At 48.8% G+C, this 13,866-nt stretch overlaps 1 protein-coding gene across 8 annotated transcripts in view; it reads left to right on the top strand.

Moving 5' to 3' along the window:
- ARL15 (ARF like GTPase 15) overlaps positions 1-13,866 on the top strand; it is a 1,560,154-nt gene that overhangs the window by 1,463,384 nt on the left and 82,904 nt on the right. Inside the window, exon 6 of one of the 8 annotated variants that reach the window (XM_085631276.1) lies at positions 9,482-9,531. The exons of the other annotated variants lie outside the window; for them this stretch is intronic. Within the exon in view, the coding sequence (XP_085487402.1) occupies positions 9,482-9,531 (50 nt within the window). The remainder of the gene's footprint in view (positions 1-9,481; positions 9,532-13,866) is intronic. 8 annotated transcript variants of the gene reach the window in all.

Here is a 13,866-nt window from a genome sequence, read left to right as displayed (position 1 = left end):
CACCCTTCTAGAGGGACACGACATGTACAGTGCCTGAAACCCGGGTAAAATCAGACATAGCCTCAGCTCCACAAAATGGATGCTGCCACCACAGACACAAGTCTGCCCTCCTGCTGCTGGGAGTCCTTCCAGCTTGGGAGGTGTGGACAAAGGGTTTCCTGCCAGGGGAGGTGCGTGCACCACCCCAGACAGGATTTTGTGTATTGGTCAGGTAGGGCTTGAAAGAAACCAGACATGCCTGTGGCTCACAAGGAGCCTCGGTGCATATGCCAGTTCAAACCGGTCCTGGGGCACACCAGTCCCGGGCCTGGGGCGAGCTGGACAAAGGATTGGGGGTGTAACCACCCCCCTTCCTGGTCCCACCCATAGGGAGGGACCTAGCAGGTAGTCCGGCCCCTAGAATCCGCTTAAAGGTAGGAGCTGTGTCCTAAGACTTCAGACATCCTGGAATCAACTTGAAACTAAGAAGAAGACGGGAACTTCGACGCTCTGCCGCACAGAGGACTGAAGCCAATCTCCCCTGTGGTCAGGGAGTGACCACCTTGCTAACGCAAGCACCATCCAGCGAATCAACGTCTGCTTTGCCGCCGCCTCCCGCCGGAGCCCGAGCCCAGAGACTGACAAGACCTGGACCTCCAGACCTCTCACCGCCCGATCCACAGTCCCTGCAAAGAGGAGACCCGTGGAGGCACCGAGACACGTGGAGCCAGCCATCTTGAAACGACTACGACAAGCTGACCAGTGCAACAACCGAGGCTCCCTCCAAGTTGTGCTTTGGGTCCTGAGAAGCCCAACCCTCGAGCAGCATCTGCACCAAAGGTGAGCCCTCCAGCATCTCCACGATCTGCGTGGGGCCCTTCTGCATTTTGCCACTCGACGCGCCTAACCGGTTGCTGGCCCGCTGGCTAGTGGCCATCTTGGCGACGAAATCTACGACAAACACCGCTGGTCTGGTTGCTCCAGACTGGCCCTTGCTCCCCTCCAAAGGAGCGATCCCTCTGACCTTGCTGGTCAGAACCAACAGCTGATTTCCGAATCCTCCTACAATTGCTTTTGCCAAGGCTTGTTTGCTTCGATCAAGTCGCCGACACCGCCGACAGCGAGAGCCTGCGTGGGACAGCTCGTGAGCCGACTCCTGGACGTCGTCGACCTTCAGGGACCACGTGGCTGCGGAGACAAGCTACCCCTCATCACCTGTTTGCACCCGACATCGCCTGGTACCCACCTGGTGCTACGCTGGTCACTGGCTAGTGACTGTGAACACTGTCCCCTCTGCTTACAGGTCTTCAACATCTCCGATCCACTCTTGGATCCACCGCATCTCTACCGGACCGACCGGCTGCAGCATCTTTGTCCCAGGCTCAACGGAACAGATAGAAGAAACCCGACGCACTTTGAGGCCTATGCACCCGCTTCCTGTGGGTGAGGTAAAGCTGGTACTCCGGTGCCCATGTGTAGTAATACATCTCTAGTGCCTGTGTTCCAAATCTTAAGTTCCTAGTCAACCCGGAAGATCTCCTTTGCAGTAACTTTGTACTTTTTACGCACCCATTGAAACCTATGGGAGCACGTGTGTGACTATTTGCTCTGCACACGCCACCCGTGGACCTCCTGGTCACTAACTGACGTTAGCTCCTTGTAGGCCCAGCGATTCTAGAGGCCCTAGGCCTTTTCCCTTTTCTGTTCGTGGTACTTATACCACTATTTTAGTATATGGTTTGAGTGGCCACCAGGGCCTATCCATATAACGTGCAACTTCTGTGTATTCTGTGATAATCTTGTTTGACGATTTGTGCTCCTGTGCTCATAAAGAGACTAGGGGTTACTTTGAGAAATAAATACATATATATTTTGAATATATATCTGTGTGGTGTCCTTTCATTGGTATAAAAGGGGGTTGCATTTGGTAAAACAGCTGGCTTAACACGCTTCACGAGTTTAGCCTCAAAGACTGCTTAGCCTACGCTACCACTAGGGCAGCTAGTCCGAAAAGGTTGACTTACAACCACACCATAAGGGTTGCTTGGCATGGTACAAGGTGATCACTTTAACTAGTGAGCATCATATACCAGGCCAACTTCTCACATTGGTGAGCAGCGGTTGGATTTGAGCTTGCTGTGTTTTACCATTGTAATCTCTTGGTTACCAATTGAAAGATCACATAGGTACCTGTAGGTACATATAAAACAAGATTAGATATACATAAGTTCTACTGAACTTAGTTGTTGTAGAGCAAAGGGAGTAGCACACCCTGACTACAACTACTAGATAGGTTTAGTAGGTAAACCCAAGTGTAGGTAGATTGCAACACATCCACCCACACTTAAGAGCAATGGCCGGGGCAGAGGGGTCCACTGTACCCATCTCTGTTGAGAGTGACCCCCAGAGGGCACCATCCAGCTTTGCTACCCTTAATCAGAATGAGCTCAGGCATTTGGCAACTCTTAGAGGCCTTAAACAGCCCAAGAACCCAAACTCTGCTGAGCTCAGAGAGCTCTTACAGAATGATGAGAATCAGAGAGCACTCAAGAAAGCTTCCCAGTTAGCCCCCTTAGGGTCAGGAACAGGAGGCCCCCCTTCTGAAGATACTACAGAGGTACCCAGTTCCAATAGCCATCCCTTAGATGAGAACCATACTACAGGGGAGGAAAGTGGTGAGGATACAGAAAGTAGTGATGATGAAGGGAGAACTAGCCCAGTGCCAAGTATTATACTTGGCCCAGCTAAACTAAGGCTATTGGGGACTGACAATGGGTTCCCCCCATTGGATCTCCCCAGTGGACTTAACACAGGGCTTGGAAGGCAAAGGAATCGCTCAGGTGACTCCAATGCTTCCCATGGCTCTAGAGGCTCTCAAGGTCACTCCAGAAGGAGACTGACCACCCCTCAGAGGAGGGAACATGAGGCCAGAATGCAGGAAGCCCAGCTGAGGATCAGGAAGCAGGAGCTAGAAGTAGCCCTGATGGAAGAAAAACTGAACAAGGCTAGGCAACCTAGAGAGAGTGGGTCTATACCCACTGGTGGCAGCATTGTCCCTAAGGACAAAGATAGGGTTTTCGATAATAGAAACCTGTCTAAGGTTGTGCCCCCCTACAAAAGTGGGGATGACATCCACAAGTGGATAACTGCTCTTGAGAGAGCCTGCAAAGTACAGCAGGTTCCTGAAGACCAGTGGGCAGCAATCCTCTGGCTCTCCTTTGAAGGAAGAGGCAGAGACAGACTCCTCACTGTTAGAGAAGAGGATGTCAGAAACTACAGAGTCCTGAAGAGTGTTCTAGTTGATGGGTTAGGCTTAACCACTGAACAGTACAGGTTAATGTTCAGAGACACCCAGAAGACACAGACTCAGGACTGGTCTGAATATGTGGAATGTGCAACTAAGGCTTTGGAGGGTTGGTTGCTGGGAAGTAAGGTGTCTGATTATACAGGATTGTACAATTTGATGATGAGAGAGCAGATTTTAAGTAATTGTCAAAACCAGCTTCTCCATCAACACCTGGTAGACTCAGATTTGACCTCTCCCCAAGAATTGGGAAAGAGGGCAGATAAATGGGTCAGGACCAGGATCAGGCCTAAAAACCAGGGTGGTGACCAAAAGAAAGATACCACCAAGCCTCAAGAGAAGGGTGGGGATAAAGAAAAAGAGAAACCTTCCTCAGGGCCCCAAAACTCCACACAGGGTGGTGGGTCCCAAGCTCCCTCCTCTACCACAGCTAAAAAGCCCTACTGCCATGAGTGTAAAACTCCTGGGCATTGGAAAACTGACAGCGGTTGCCCAAGGGCTAAAAACAAAACTGTTCCTCCAATTACTCCTGTCACACCACCTATTACTGTCAGCAGTAATCCCCCAGGTGGTGGGAGTGCCCCCAGAAATCTGGGTGGGTTTACTTGGGGAACACAGGGGGACCCTGGCTTAGCCAATTCCCCTACAGCAACCACTCTTGTCTGTGATGGTGGCATGGGGTTTGCCAACTTCACTGCCTGTCCCAACACTTTGGGTAGGTACAGACAGGAGCCCTACATCAATGGTACAAAAGCTGAGGCCTACAGAGACACTGGGGCTAGCATCACAATGGTGGCCCATTGGCTAGTTCCCTCTGAGCAGCTTTTGCCCGGTTTCTCCTACCAGGTGACTAACATTGATGGCAAACAGAACAGTCATCCCATGGCAGAGGTATGTCTCAGCTGGGGAGGGGTCACTGGCCCTAAAAGGGTAGCAGTGTCCCCAACCTTGCCTGTAGACTGCTTACTGGGGAATGACTTAGAACTCTCAGCTTGGGCTGGAGTTGAACAAGACACCCATTCTAAAATGGTAGGCCTTTCACAAAAGGGTAGGGGGGTTGTGCCATTCACAACCCCTGTCCAAATAGATTTCCTCCCTGAAAAGGTTGGAAGGGCAGTGGTAGCCACAGCCCAGGCACAGACAGACTTCCCTGTAGGGACTGGCAGAGCTGTGACAGTCACAGCTCAAACACAAACTGAGTGCCCCCCTGAAAAGGTTGGCAAGGCTGTAATGGTCTCAGCCTATACTCAGACTGACATAGGTGTAGTGAAGCCTGAAACAATGGATCACTCCACACAAACTGAGAGTAGTGGGGAGGAAGAAAAGTCTCCCTCTCCCCAGACATTAGGAAAAGGTCAGCCTCCTCAGGGATCTGACCTCACCCCTTGTGAAGGAACTGCCCCAGAGGTAGCCAGGCCTGGCCTGGCAGAGCCTCTGATGTCAGTGGCCCCTTCCAAGGTGGGATCCAGTCTGGTGCAGGTAGCCTGCCTCTCTCTACCCTGCCTCAGTCAGCCCAGGGCTGCAGAGGTCAGGGAGGCCAGTGGACCCCCAGAGGGCCCCTGTCCACAAGAACCCCCCCATCAAAAGAATGAGGATTGCCTGGCTAGTAGCCCTAGTCAGGTGATGGGTAAAAACATTCCTGAGGGATCTCCTTTACAGGTAGTTAGGGACCTCCCCCAGGGGGATTCTGTTGGGCACAGGCAAACATGGGACCTTAGGGCCCCAAACCTGACCTGTCCCTCCAGTAAGCCCACAAAAGGGACCCAGCCTCCAGCTTTAGGTAGCCAGAGGCTGACCCTGAGAGCACAGTGCAACTCAGTTAAAGAAAGAAAGGCATCCATGGTGGAGGATGATTGGAGGAAGCTGAGGCCTCACTTTGAGGACACTCACTTCAGTACTCCATCTCAACACCAGCCTTTTACTTTGCCAAGCCACACCACAGGTAGAGATTCCCTATGGTGGAGACCCTCTGATACCCTTAGGGTGAGGGATTGCTTAGTGGACCATGAGACAGGGGGTAACCATGCCAGTGCTGGTTCCTCCTTATATGGCCACTTGGGCAATATAGGCTTACCTGGTCAAGGTCAGCCTTATCTCCCTTCGTTTGGGGGGGGGTTGTGTAGGAAGGTGGATATCTGACTATGGTTACCCCCAAATTTTTGCCTAGTGTCTAGCTGGTTTTTCGACTTAGTTGGCCTGAGATCCTGCCATTCAGGCTCTCAGGCTATCTGCTCTCTCTTTAAAATGGACTCCATGTACCCTAGGTACATACCCAATTGGTTGGATCACCCTGTGAGCCCCTGTACCAGTGCACACTAGGTACCCAGGGCATTGGTGTATCTAAGGCCTGCCAGGGGCTGAAGCATGTATTATGCCACCCCAGGCTTGGCCTAACAAATTTGACACAACTGGCTGATCACTCAGCTGGGGTAAGTTGGTGTAACCACCTCTTACTTAGGTGTAGTATACCTATACCTAAACTTAAATGGGACACCTGGTAACCTATAAGTCACTCCTATGGCAGGCCTTAACAATCCTGAAGGCAGAGTGCTTGGTTCCATGTGAGATGGTGCTCTGGCATGAGCTGAGCCTGTCTGCAGTGGTCGGAACAACTTCCTTCTACTGTTTCCAGATATCGTCATACCATATACTCTTAAGTGCATTATGAACCTCGCGGTTAAATGCTATCTTTGGTTTGGCTTTATCAAAACATGTCGAGTAAGGTGTCATACGAATTGGAATACTAACCCCTCGCCAATTCTGGCGACGGGGTTAGCATTCCACCCTTCTAGAGGGACACGACATGTACAGTGCCTGAAACCCGGGTAAAATCAGACATAGCCTCAGCTCCACAAAATGGATGCTGCCACCACAGACACAAGTCTGCCCTCCTGCTGCTGGGAGTCCTTCCAGCTTGGGAGGTGTGGACAAAGGGTTTCCTGCCAGGGGAGGTGCGTGCACCACCCCAGACAGGATTTTGTGTATTGGTCAGGTAGGGCTTGAAAGAAACCAGACATGCCTGTGGCTCACAAGGAGCCTCGGTGCATATGCCAGTTCAAACCGGTCCTGGGGCACACCAGTCCCGGGCCTGGGGCGAGCTGGACAAAGGATTGGGGGTGTAACCACCCCCCTTCCTGGTCCCACCCATAGGGAGGGACCTAGCAGGTAGTCCGGCCCCTAGAATCCGCTTAAAGGTAGGAGCTGTGTCCTAAGACTTCAGACATCCTGGAATCAACTTGAAACTAAGAAGAAGACGGGAACTTCGACGCTCTGCCGCACAGAGGACTGAAGCCAATCTCCCCTGTGGTCAGGGAGTGACCACCTTGCTAACGCAAGCACCATCCAGCGAATCAACGTCTGCTTTGCCGCCGCCTCCCGCCGGAGCCCGAGCCCAGAGACTGACAAGACCTGGACCTCCAGACCTCTCACCGCCCGATCCACAGTCCCTGCAAAGAGGAGACCCGTGGAGGCACCGAGACACGTGGAGCCAGCCATCTTGAAACGACTACGACAAGCTGACCAGTGCAACAACCGAGGCTCCCTCCAAGTTGTGCTTTGGGTCCTGAGAAGCCCAACCCTCGAGCAGCATCTGCACCAAAGGTGAGCCCTCCAGCATCTCCACGATCTGCGTGGGGCCCTTCTGCATTTTGCCACTCGACGCGCCTAACCGGTTGCTGGCCCGCTGGCTAGTGGCCATCTTGGCGACGAAATCTACGACAAACACCGCTGGTCTGGTTGCTCCAGACTGGCCCTTGCTCCCCTCCAAAGGAGCGATCCCTCTGACCTTGCTGGTCAGAACCAACAGCTGATTTCCGAATCCTCCTACAATTGCTTTTGCCAAGGCTTGTTTGCTTCGATCAAGTCGCCGACACCGCCGACAGCGAGAGCCTGCGTGGGACAGCTCGTGAGCCGACTCCTGGACGTCGTCGACCTTCAGGGACCACGTGGCTGCGGAGACAAGCTACCCCTCATCACCTGTTTGCACCCGACATCGCCTGGTACCCACCTGGTGCTACGCTGGTCACTGGCTAGTGACTGTGAACACTGTCCCCTCTGCTTACAGGTCTTCAACATCTCCGATCCACTCTTGGATCCACCGCATCTCTACCGGACCGACCGCCTGCAGCATCTTTGTCCCAGGCTCAACGGAACAGATAGAAGAAACCCGACGCACTTTGAGGCCTATGCACCCGCTTCCTGTGGGTGAGGTAAAGCTGGTACTCCGGTGCCCATGTGTAGTAATACATCTCTAGTGCCTGTGTTCCAAATCTTAAGTTCCTAGTCAACCCGGAAGATCTCCTTTGCAGTAACTTTGTACTTTTTACGCACCCATTGAAACCTATGGGAGCACGCGTGTGACTATTTGCTCTGCACACGCCACCCGTGGACCTCCTGGTCACTAACTGACGTTAGCTCCTTGTAGGCCCAGCGATTCTAGAGGCCCTAGGCCTTTTCCCTTTTCTGTTCGTGGTACTTATACCACTATTTTAGTATATGGTTTGAGTGGCCACCAGGGCCTATCCATATAACGTGCAACTTCTGTGTATTCTGTGATAATCTTGTTTGACGATTTGTGCTCCTGTGCTCATAAAGAGACTAGGGGTTACTTTGAGAAATAAATACATATATATTTTGAATATATATCTGTGTGGTGTCCTTTCATTGGTATAAAAGGGGGTTGCATTTGGTAAAACAGCTGGCTTAACACGCTTCACGAGTTTAGCCTCAAAGACTGCTTAGCCTACGCTACCACTAGGGCAGCTAGTCCGAAAAGGTTGACTTACAACCACACCATAAGGGTTGCTTGGCATGGTACAAGGTGATCACTTTAACTAGTGAGCATCATATACCAGGCCAACTTCTCACAGTGTACCCATCTAGATCTTGGCAGACGGTTACTCCGTCACAACGGTGATCGATCTCCTATCTGCCAAAATATAAATCTCATAGGATATAATGGGATTTATATCTCGGCAGACGGGATATCTGTCACCGTCTCAAGCCCATTCACCTAAAAAAAAAAAGCAGCTTCCCAATTACACCTATAAGACCTTATTTGGTTACATGGTTCCTATATTTCATTCTGGTTGTTTAATTTCTTCAGAAAGCGCTATATTGGGATATTTCTCAGTGGCTTGGGCCTTATAGTGCACCCTGGATTCAGAAACCTACATTATTCATTAAATTATTCCTTTCCAGAGATTTTAGCCACCAAATGGGAAAGCGGTTTGGTCCCTGCACTAATTGCCTTAGTTATGCTCTTTAGAACCAACTTCACTAAAGTAATATACCAGACCACAGATGTTCATAACACCTCATAATTAGCTTCTAGTGGAATCAAAATATTGGATTGCACTTGAACCAAAGCCAAAAGCGAATCAGCGTACAAAAAATAGAATTCTATTGAGGGGAATTTATTGGGAGAGTACGTTTTTTTTTTTAGATGTAGACAGACGGTGTTTGCCATCAGCTACAGATGATCATTGTTGGTTAGCATAGATTCCATCTCAAGAGGGATTTATGTTGGGCCCCATCCCTGATAAGGACATGGTTGCCAGCATTCCCTATGATAAGGCATAATGCAGCAATGGTAAAATTAAATTCTGAAATTGGATCTAGTCATACACCCTTTGTCTTACCCCTTCTCATTTGTAGGTGCCCTGCTACTTAATAGTGGCACTGGAAACTGCTTCTACAGCCAGTAATACAGACCTTATTGCACCAATACCAAGAGAAAGATTAATACCCTCATTACGAGATAAGGGTACATTTCTATCCCTGTGCAAACTGTTGTTTGCACAAGGATCACAATTACAATGTTTTATGATAATTATCACACCCTCGTAGTTTACCCCAAATGGATTCCAACAGGACAAACCTGCCGAAATGTATTGGCTGAAAAAGTCCAGAGAAAAAGTCAAAGAATGCAAAATTTGGTGTGTTCGAAAGTAATTCTGCATGTTTTGTCTTATTTTCCTAGTGAAAGCATTTAGAGATATTTACCGCACATGGTGAATAACTCACCTGAGGTAATGGTATTTATCAAGTAAGGTAAATTCCCACCCTATTTCACCTGAATTATAATGGGGCCCTTAAATATCTCCCTGGCCTCAACATGTCTAAAACGTCCGAGTGACTTTCCAGGTAGTCTACTGTTTTATAAAATTGACAATTGGACATCCTATATCTCCTTCACAGGAAATATATCTGATTACTCAGGAAAAGGGACTCTCTGTTTACAAAAGGAGGTAAGAATTCTGACCTCTTCATTTCTCATTTTCAGTGTCTTTTTCCTAAAGTGTTACTGTAAGGAAATGCTTCTTTTTTGCATATTCACCCTCACATTTTTGGACTGATGCTTCTGTTTATTTGCTCCGTGCCAGTGTTCTGACCCTTACAAAGTGTATGTAGAATTGGCTATACTCAATTGGCAAGTACTGATTTACTTTTAAGTTCCTTGTATATGGTACCCAGGGCATGTAGGGCAGAGTGTTCACCAAGGGCTGCAGCACTGTGTATGCCACCCTGAGTGTGATAAAGGACAAAATGTCTCCCAACCTGCCACTGCAGATGGGAGGAGCACTGTTTACACTGCTAGTTCAACTTTGCCATTTAAAATCAATGGCACAGCCACCACTCCCTTAACCCTATATGTAAGTATCCCCTAAGGAAGGCCTATGGCAGGGAGGTATATGGTAAGTAGGACATACATTTTCATATGTCTTAACAACAACACTTTGAAATTGTCTTTTTGCTGCCATATTGGCTAACACTTTGAAATTGTCTTTTTGCTGCCCTATTGGCTAACACTTTGAAATTGCCTTTTTGCTGCCCTATTGGCTAACACATGGTTACCTGCTGGCACCCCAGCCTGGCTAACTTCTGAATGGGACTACCTAACTGGGTACTCTAAGGTATTAAATTAATCACAGCAGTGAACCCTGCCTGATGACCATGTCGAGGTTATTGTCACAATTAAGGTTAAATAACTTTTAGAAAGTTGTCTCTCCGTGCCCAGCTAGTCCAGTGGCCTCACAAACAATTTTCTGCCCACCTGGGGAGATGTGTAAATGACTCTCAGGCTATGAATAAAGGCAGTTGCTGCAGAGTGAGGTGTTATCTCCTAGCCGAGAAAGGCCGCTCGAGGTGTTAGCCCAAAAGTGAGCTTGAAAGGGGAAGCCGCCTTTGAAGGGCTGCCCGTGACAACACTCCCGAGCAGGATTCCTTTTTTTTCCCTTAGGCAAGTTGGAGACAGGGACACAGAGAGAAAACCAGTTTTCCCGTGGAGGTGTAGCCCACAGGTCACCACCCCTCTAGGGAGGGCTACCAAGATCCTGATGACCTTTGAAGGGTCTAGACATTTGTAGAGTGGCTGGTATAGTGCACTCTACTACAGCCAGATACCACACATTATAGCAAACACATCACTCAAAAGGAGGGGGCCCGTATGGCACCCCTGGCACCCTGCTCGCCAGATCACGTTGGATTTGAAGAAAGAACTGAAGAGGGACTGCCCTGCTTCCCTTGAAACTGCACAAAGAGAAGTTGCACCATCGGAAGAATTGCACCTGCTGCACTTTGGGCTGGTAAAGTTTAGACTGTGCTTGCGGCTACTGACACGGGGAAAAATTGAAGAAGCCCAAACTGGTAAGTTGGTAGCCACTGCAGTTTTGGCACTACCTGCCACCGGGCATACAAAGTGACCGATTCGCGAGGGGCTAAATTTGCACCCAGGTCCGCTGGATGCGGGAGTACCATCAAAGCCCGGATTCATCAACCAAGAGGGACACCAGCCCCCACCAAAGAATTTCACCCCAAATGAGAGCAAGGAGACCAGTAGCCCAGCATCGGCTGGCCAGCTAATGCAACAAAGGGGACTTTGAGGGACCCCGATCTTCGTGACCAAAGTTGCCCCACACCATTTGTAGACCGAGGACTCACCACAAAGACACCACCATCGACTGCACCTTAATCGGAGCATCCTTGAGCATCTTTTCGCCTATATTCTCAGCATCAGGACCACTCCATTATAGTCTATGGTGGTCGTTCTGTAAAGTTTGGAACTTGCTTTAATAACGCTGTAGTGCCCAGGTAATTGTCCAAAGTATCCTTTCTGGCCCCTCAGATCTCCATCCTGTCGGATTTGGTCACCCAAGCTGGACCGGAGTTGTCAAACTAACTCTTTCAAACTTTTCTAATATTTGCAACTTTTTGTTGCAGTTGCATTTAAAAGTATTTATATCTTCAAAAATCTGTATCTGTGGAACCCTATGGTGGATTTCGATGATCAAGGTCTCTAAAATGTAATAAAAATATATACTAGTTTTTATTATAAGTTGTTGATCTCGTTCTTGTTGTTTGACTTTCTTATTTAGTTGTTTCGTGCTTTTAATTGCTTTACATTGAGCTCCTTTATCAAGCCTTGCTGTTTGAAGCCACAGCTACCCAGTGTTGAGCAAAGGTGATACAAACAAGCCTGACTGGAGACCCAAGACTGTTTTGGCTAGTGTATTTCATGATAAGGCCCCACAGCCATATCCTATAATATACCCAGATTCTCGCAGTTACCATTCACCCACATAGGTGACTCCTCTTAGAATACAGCTTTGGACTTCCACTTGGACAGGTGAATCTGCCTCAATTTTCATATTAGTCTTCTCTCTTGCTCAGTCCATAATGTTGTGTTTTCCACTTGGGGTAGAAACTTTCGTGGTTGAGTTAAAGATATTATTTCAATGATTATGGGTAAAATAAAATGCTCACGCTAATATATGTTTGATGCAACATGAATAAATTAATTATTACAAATGTTAAAATTAGGTCAATTAAGTAATAGTGATTTTTCTGATATTTACAGTTACCCCTGAAGAAGAACTTGAAATGCATTGGGTTATTAATAATGAACACTGCTATGGTTGTATCATGCGTTTCTATTGTGTTCTTGACAGAGGTCCGTATGGGCACATCTTGAGCATTTGAAGCTGGGAAAAGAGCATGTTACCGTACATGTTGATTAAAATATGGCAAAGAATTATGAAAATTACTGTAATTTGACATTTTTGCTGTGTAACTTGGTTTGGGGTGTAATGACACCCCACCAGCATGATTAATCATCACTGTGCCCCCGGGGCGAGGCACAAGCCCAGTCAGCACGCACTTTTTGATGATTTTTGGAAGAATTATGGATGGATTAGGACTGAAATGGTGTGCATCCCATCACCGCTCTGGTGTTTTCCACTTGGTCATCTAACAGAACCAAGTTTGGATAGCCACATGAAGCTTACCTTGCAGCTATAAGCACCTATAGAAACAGAAGAGGAACATATTTTGCTGTGTTCAAGTAGGTGATCAAATGCCAGCTGATTGGCTGCTGCATCTCGCCCCCCGCTCAATCAGGTAATGTACATTTAGGTGGGTGTAGAATTCTGTTTTGTCTAAATTGAACCACAAGCTCTAAGAGTTTGTGGCACCGGGTGACACCATCACATGGGGTTACACCAAAGCAAACAGACACAGTGACAGTTCCACAGGCCCACACTAGGAGACACTTGCAGATAGACACACAGACAGGCAGTGGAAGAGTCACAGAGATGCAGACAGGGTCACGGACAATCTGCTTCCCAGAAAGACGGGCTGACAGAAAAGCAGTCAGGCGGAGACTGTGGCTGCGGAGTAGGGGTGGGCGGAATTTGCGTAATTGCGTTACGCAAATCTCCGCGAAACGGTAAAAAATCTCCGCGAACACGCAGAAATTCCGCGAACACGCGGAATTGCTTTTTCGCGATGCTTTTTTCCTGTTCGCAATTGCTGTTTGCGTGCTCGAGGAGAAATATCTCGCGAACATGCATTTTGAGAACGCGAACAAGCAAAAATTTCGCGAAATCGCGGAAAGCAGACTTTCGAGCAACTTCGCGTTCTCCACGGAACGCGAAATTACGCAAATTCCGCAAATTCCGCGAGCGGAACGGAATTTGCCGCCCAGGCCTACTGCGGAGCCCCCAGACAGGGTGAATGACGGGCAGACACCCAGCAGGCAACCAGGTGCAGCCACAGGCAGACAAGACAGACAGGCAACCCCTACACAGAACGACATCCGGCAAACATACCCCAATGTGCAGAAAATTACACGACACAGACCGCACACGCCTGCCCTCACCCAGGAAGCAGAGCCATTTGAGGTAAATTTGGGGAGACAGCCAGAATCCTGTTACAACGTAGGCTTTTTGGGACGCACAAAACGAGTTCCACCTTCAGATTTGCAGCTGGCCTGCTTTATAACGACAGTAAAAAACAGACTGTGTTTGCACAAGACCGCATGTAAATAAAATATACCTCTCTCCCCACTACACAGGTAGACACGTCTTTGTGCGTGGAGAACAGAGGCGCAATGAAACGCACACCCATGCACAGAGCGAGCCAAACCCTGGGGGGGGCAGTGGCGTCACTAGAAGGTCGGAGTCATTCTTTCTGGTATGCATGCACAATCTACCAGACCTAATACGCCATTATCATTTTCTCCAGGCATGTTCCTTTGTGAGAGATATGTAAGGCAGCTACATGGGCCGCTTATATCTCATCCTGTA

Source organism: Triturus cristatus, chromosome 2_1 (assembly GCF_964204655.1).
Source record: "Triturus cristatus chromosome 2_1, aTriCri1.1, whole genome shotgun sequence".
NCBI lineage: Eukaryota > Metazoa > Chordata > Amphibia > Caudata > Salamandridae > Triturus > Triturus cristatus.
Note: the sequence above shows the minus strand (reverse complement) of the source record. Positions and strands in the feature narration are given on the sequence as shown.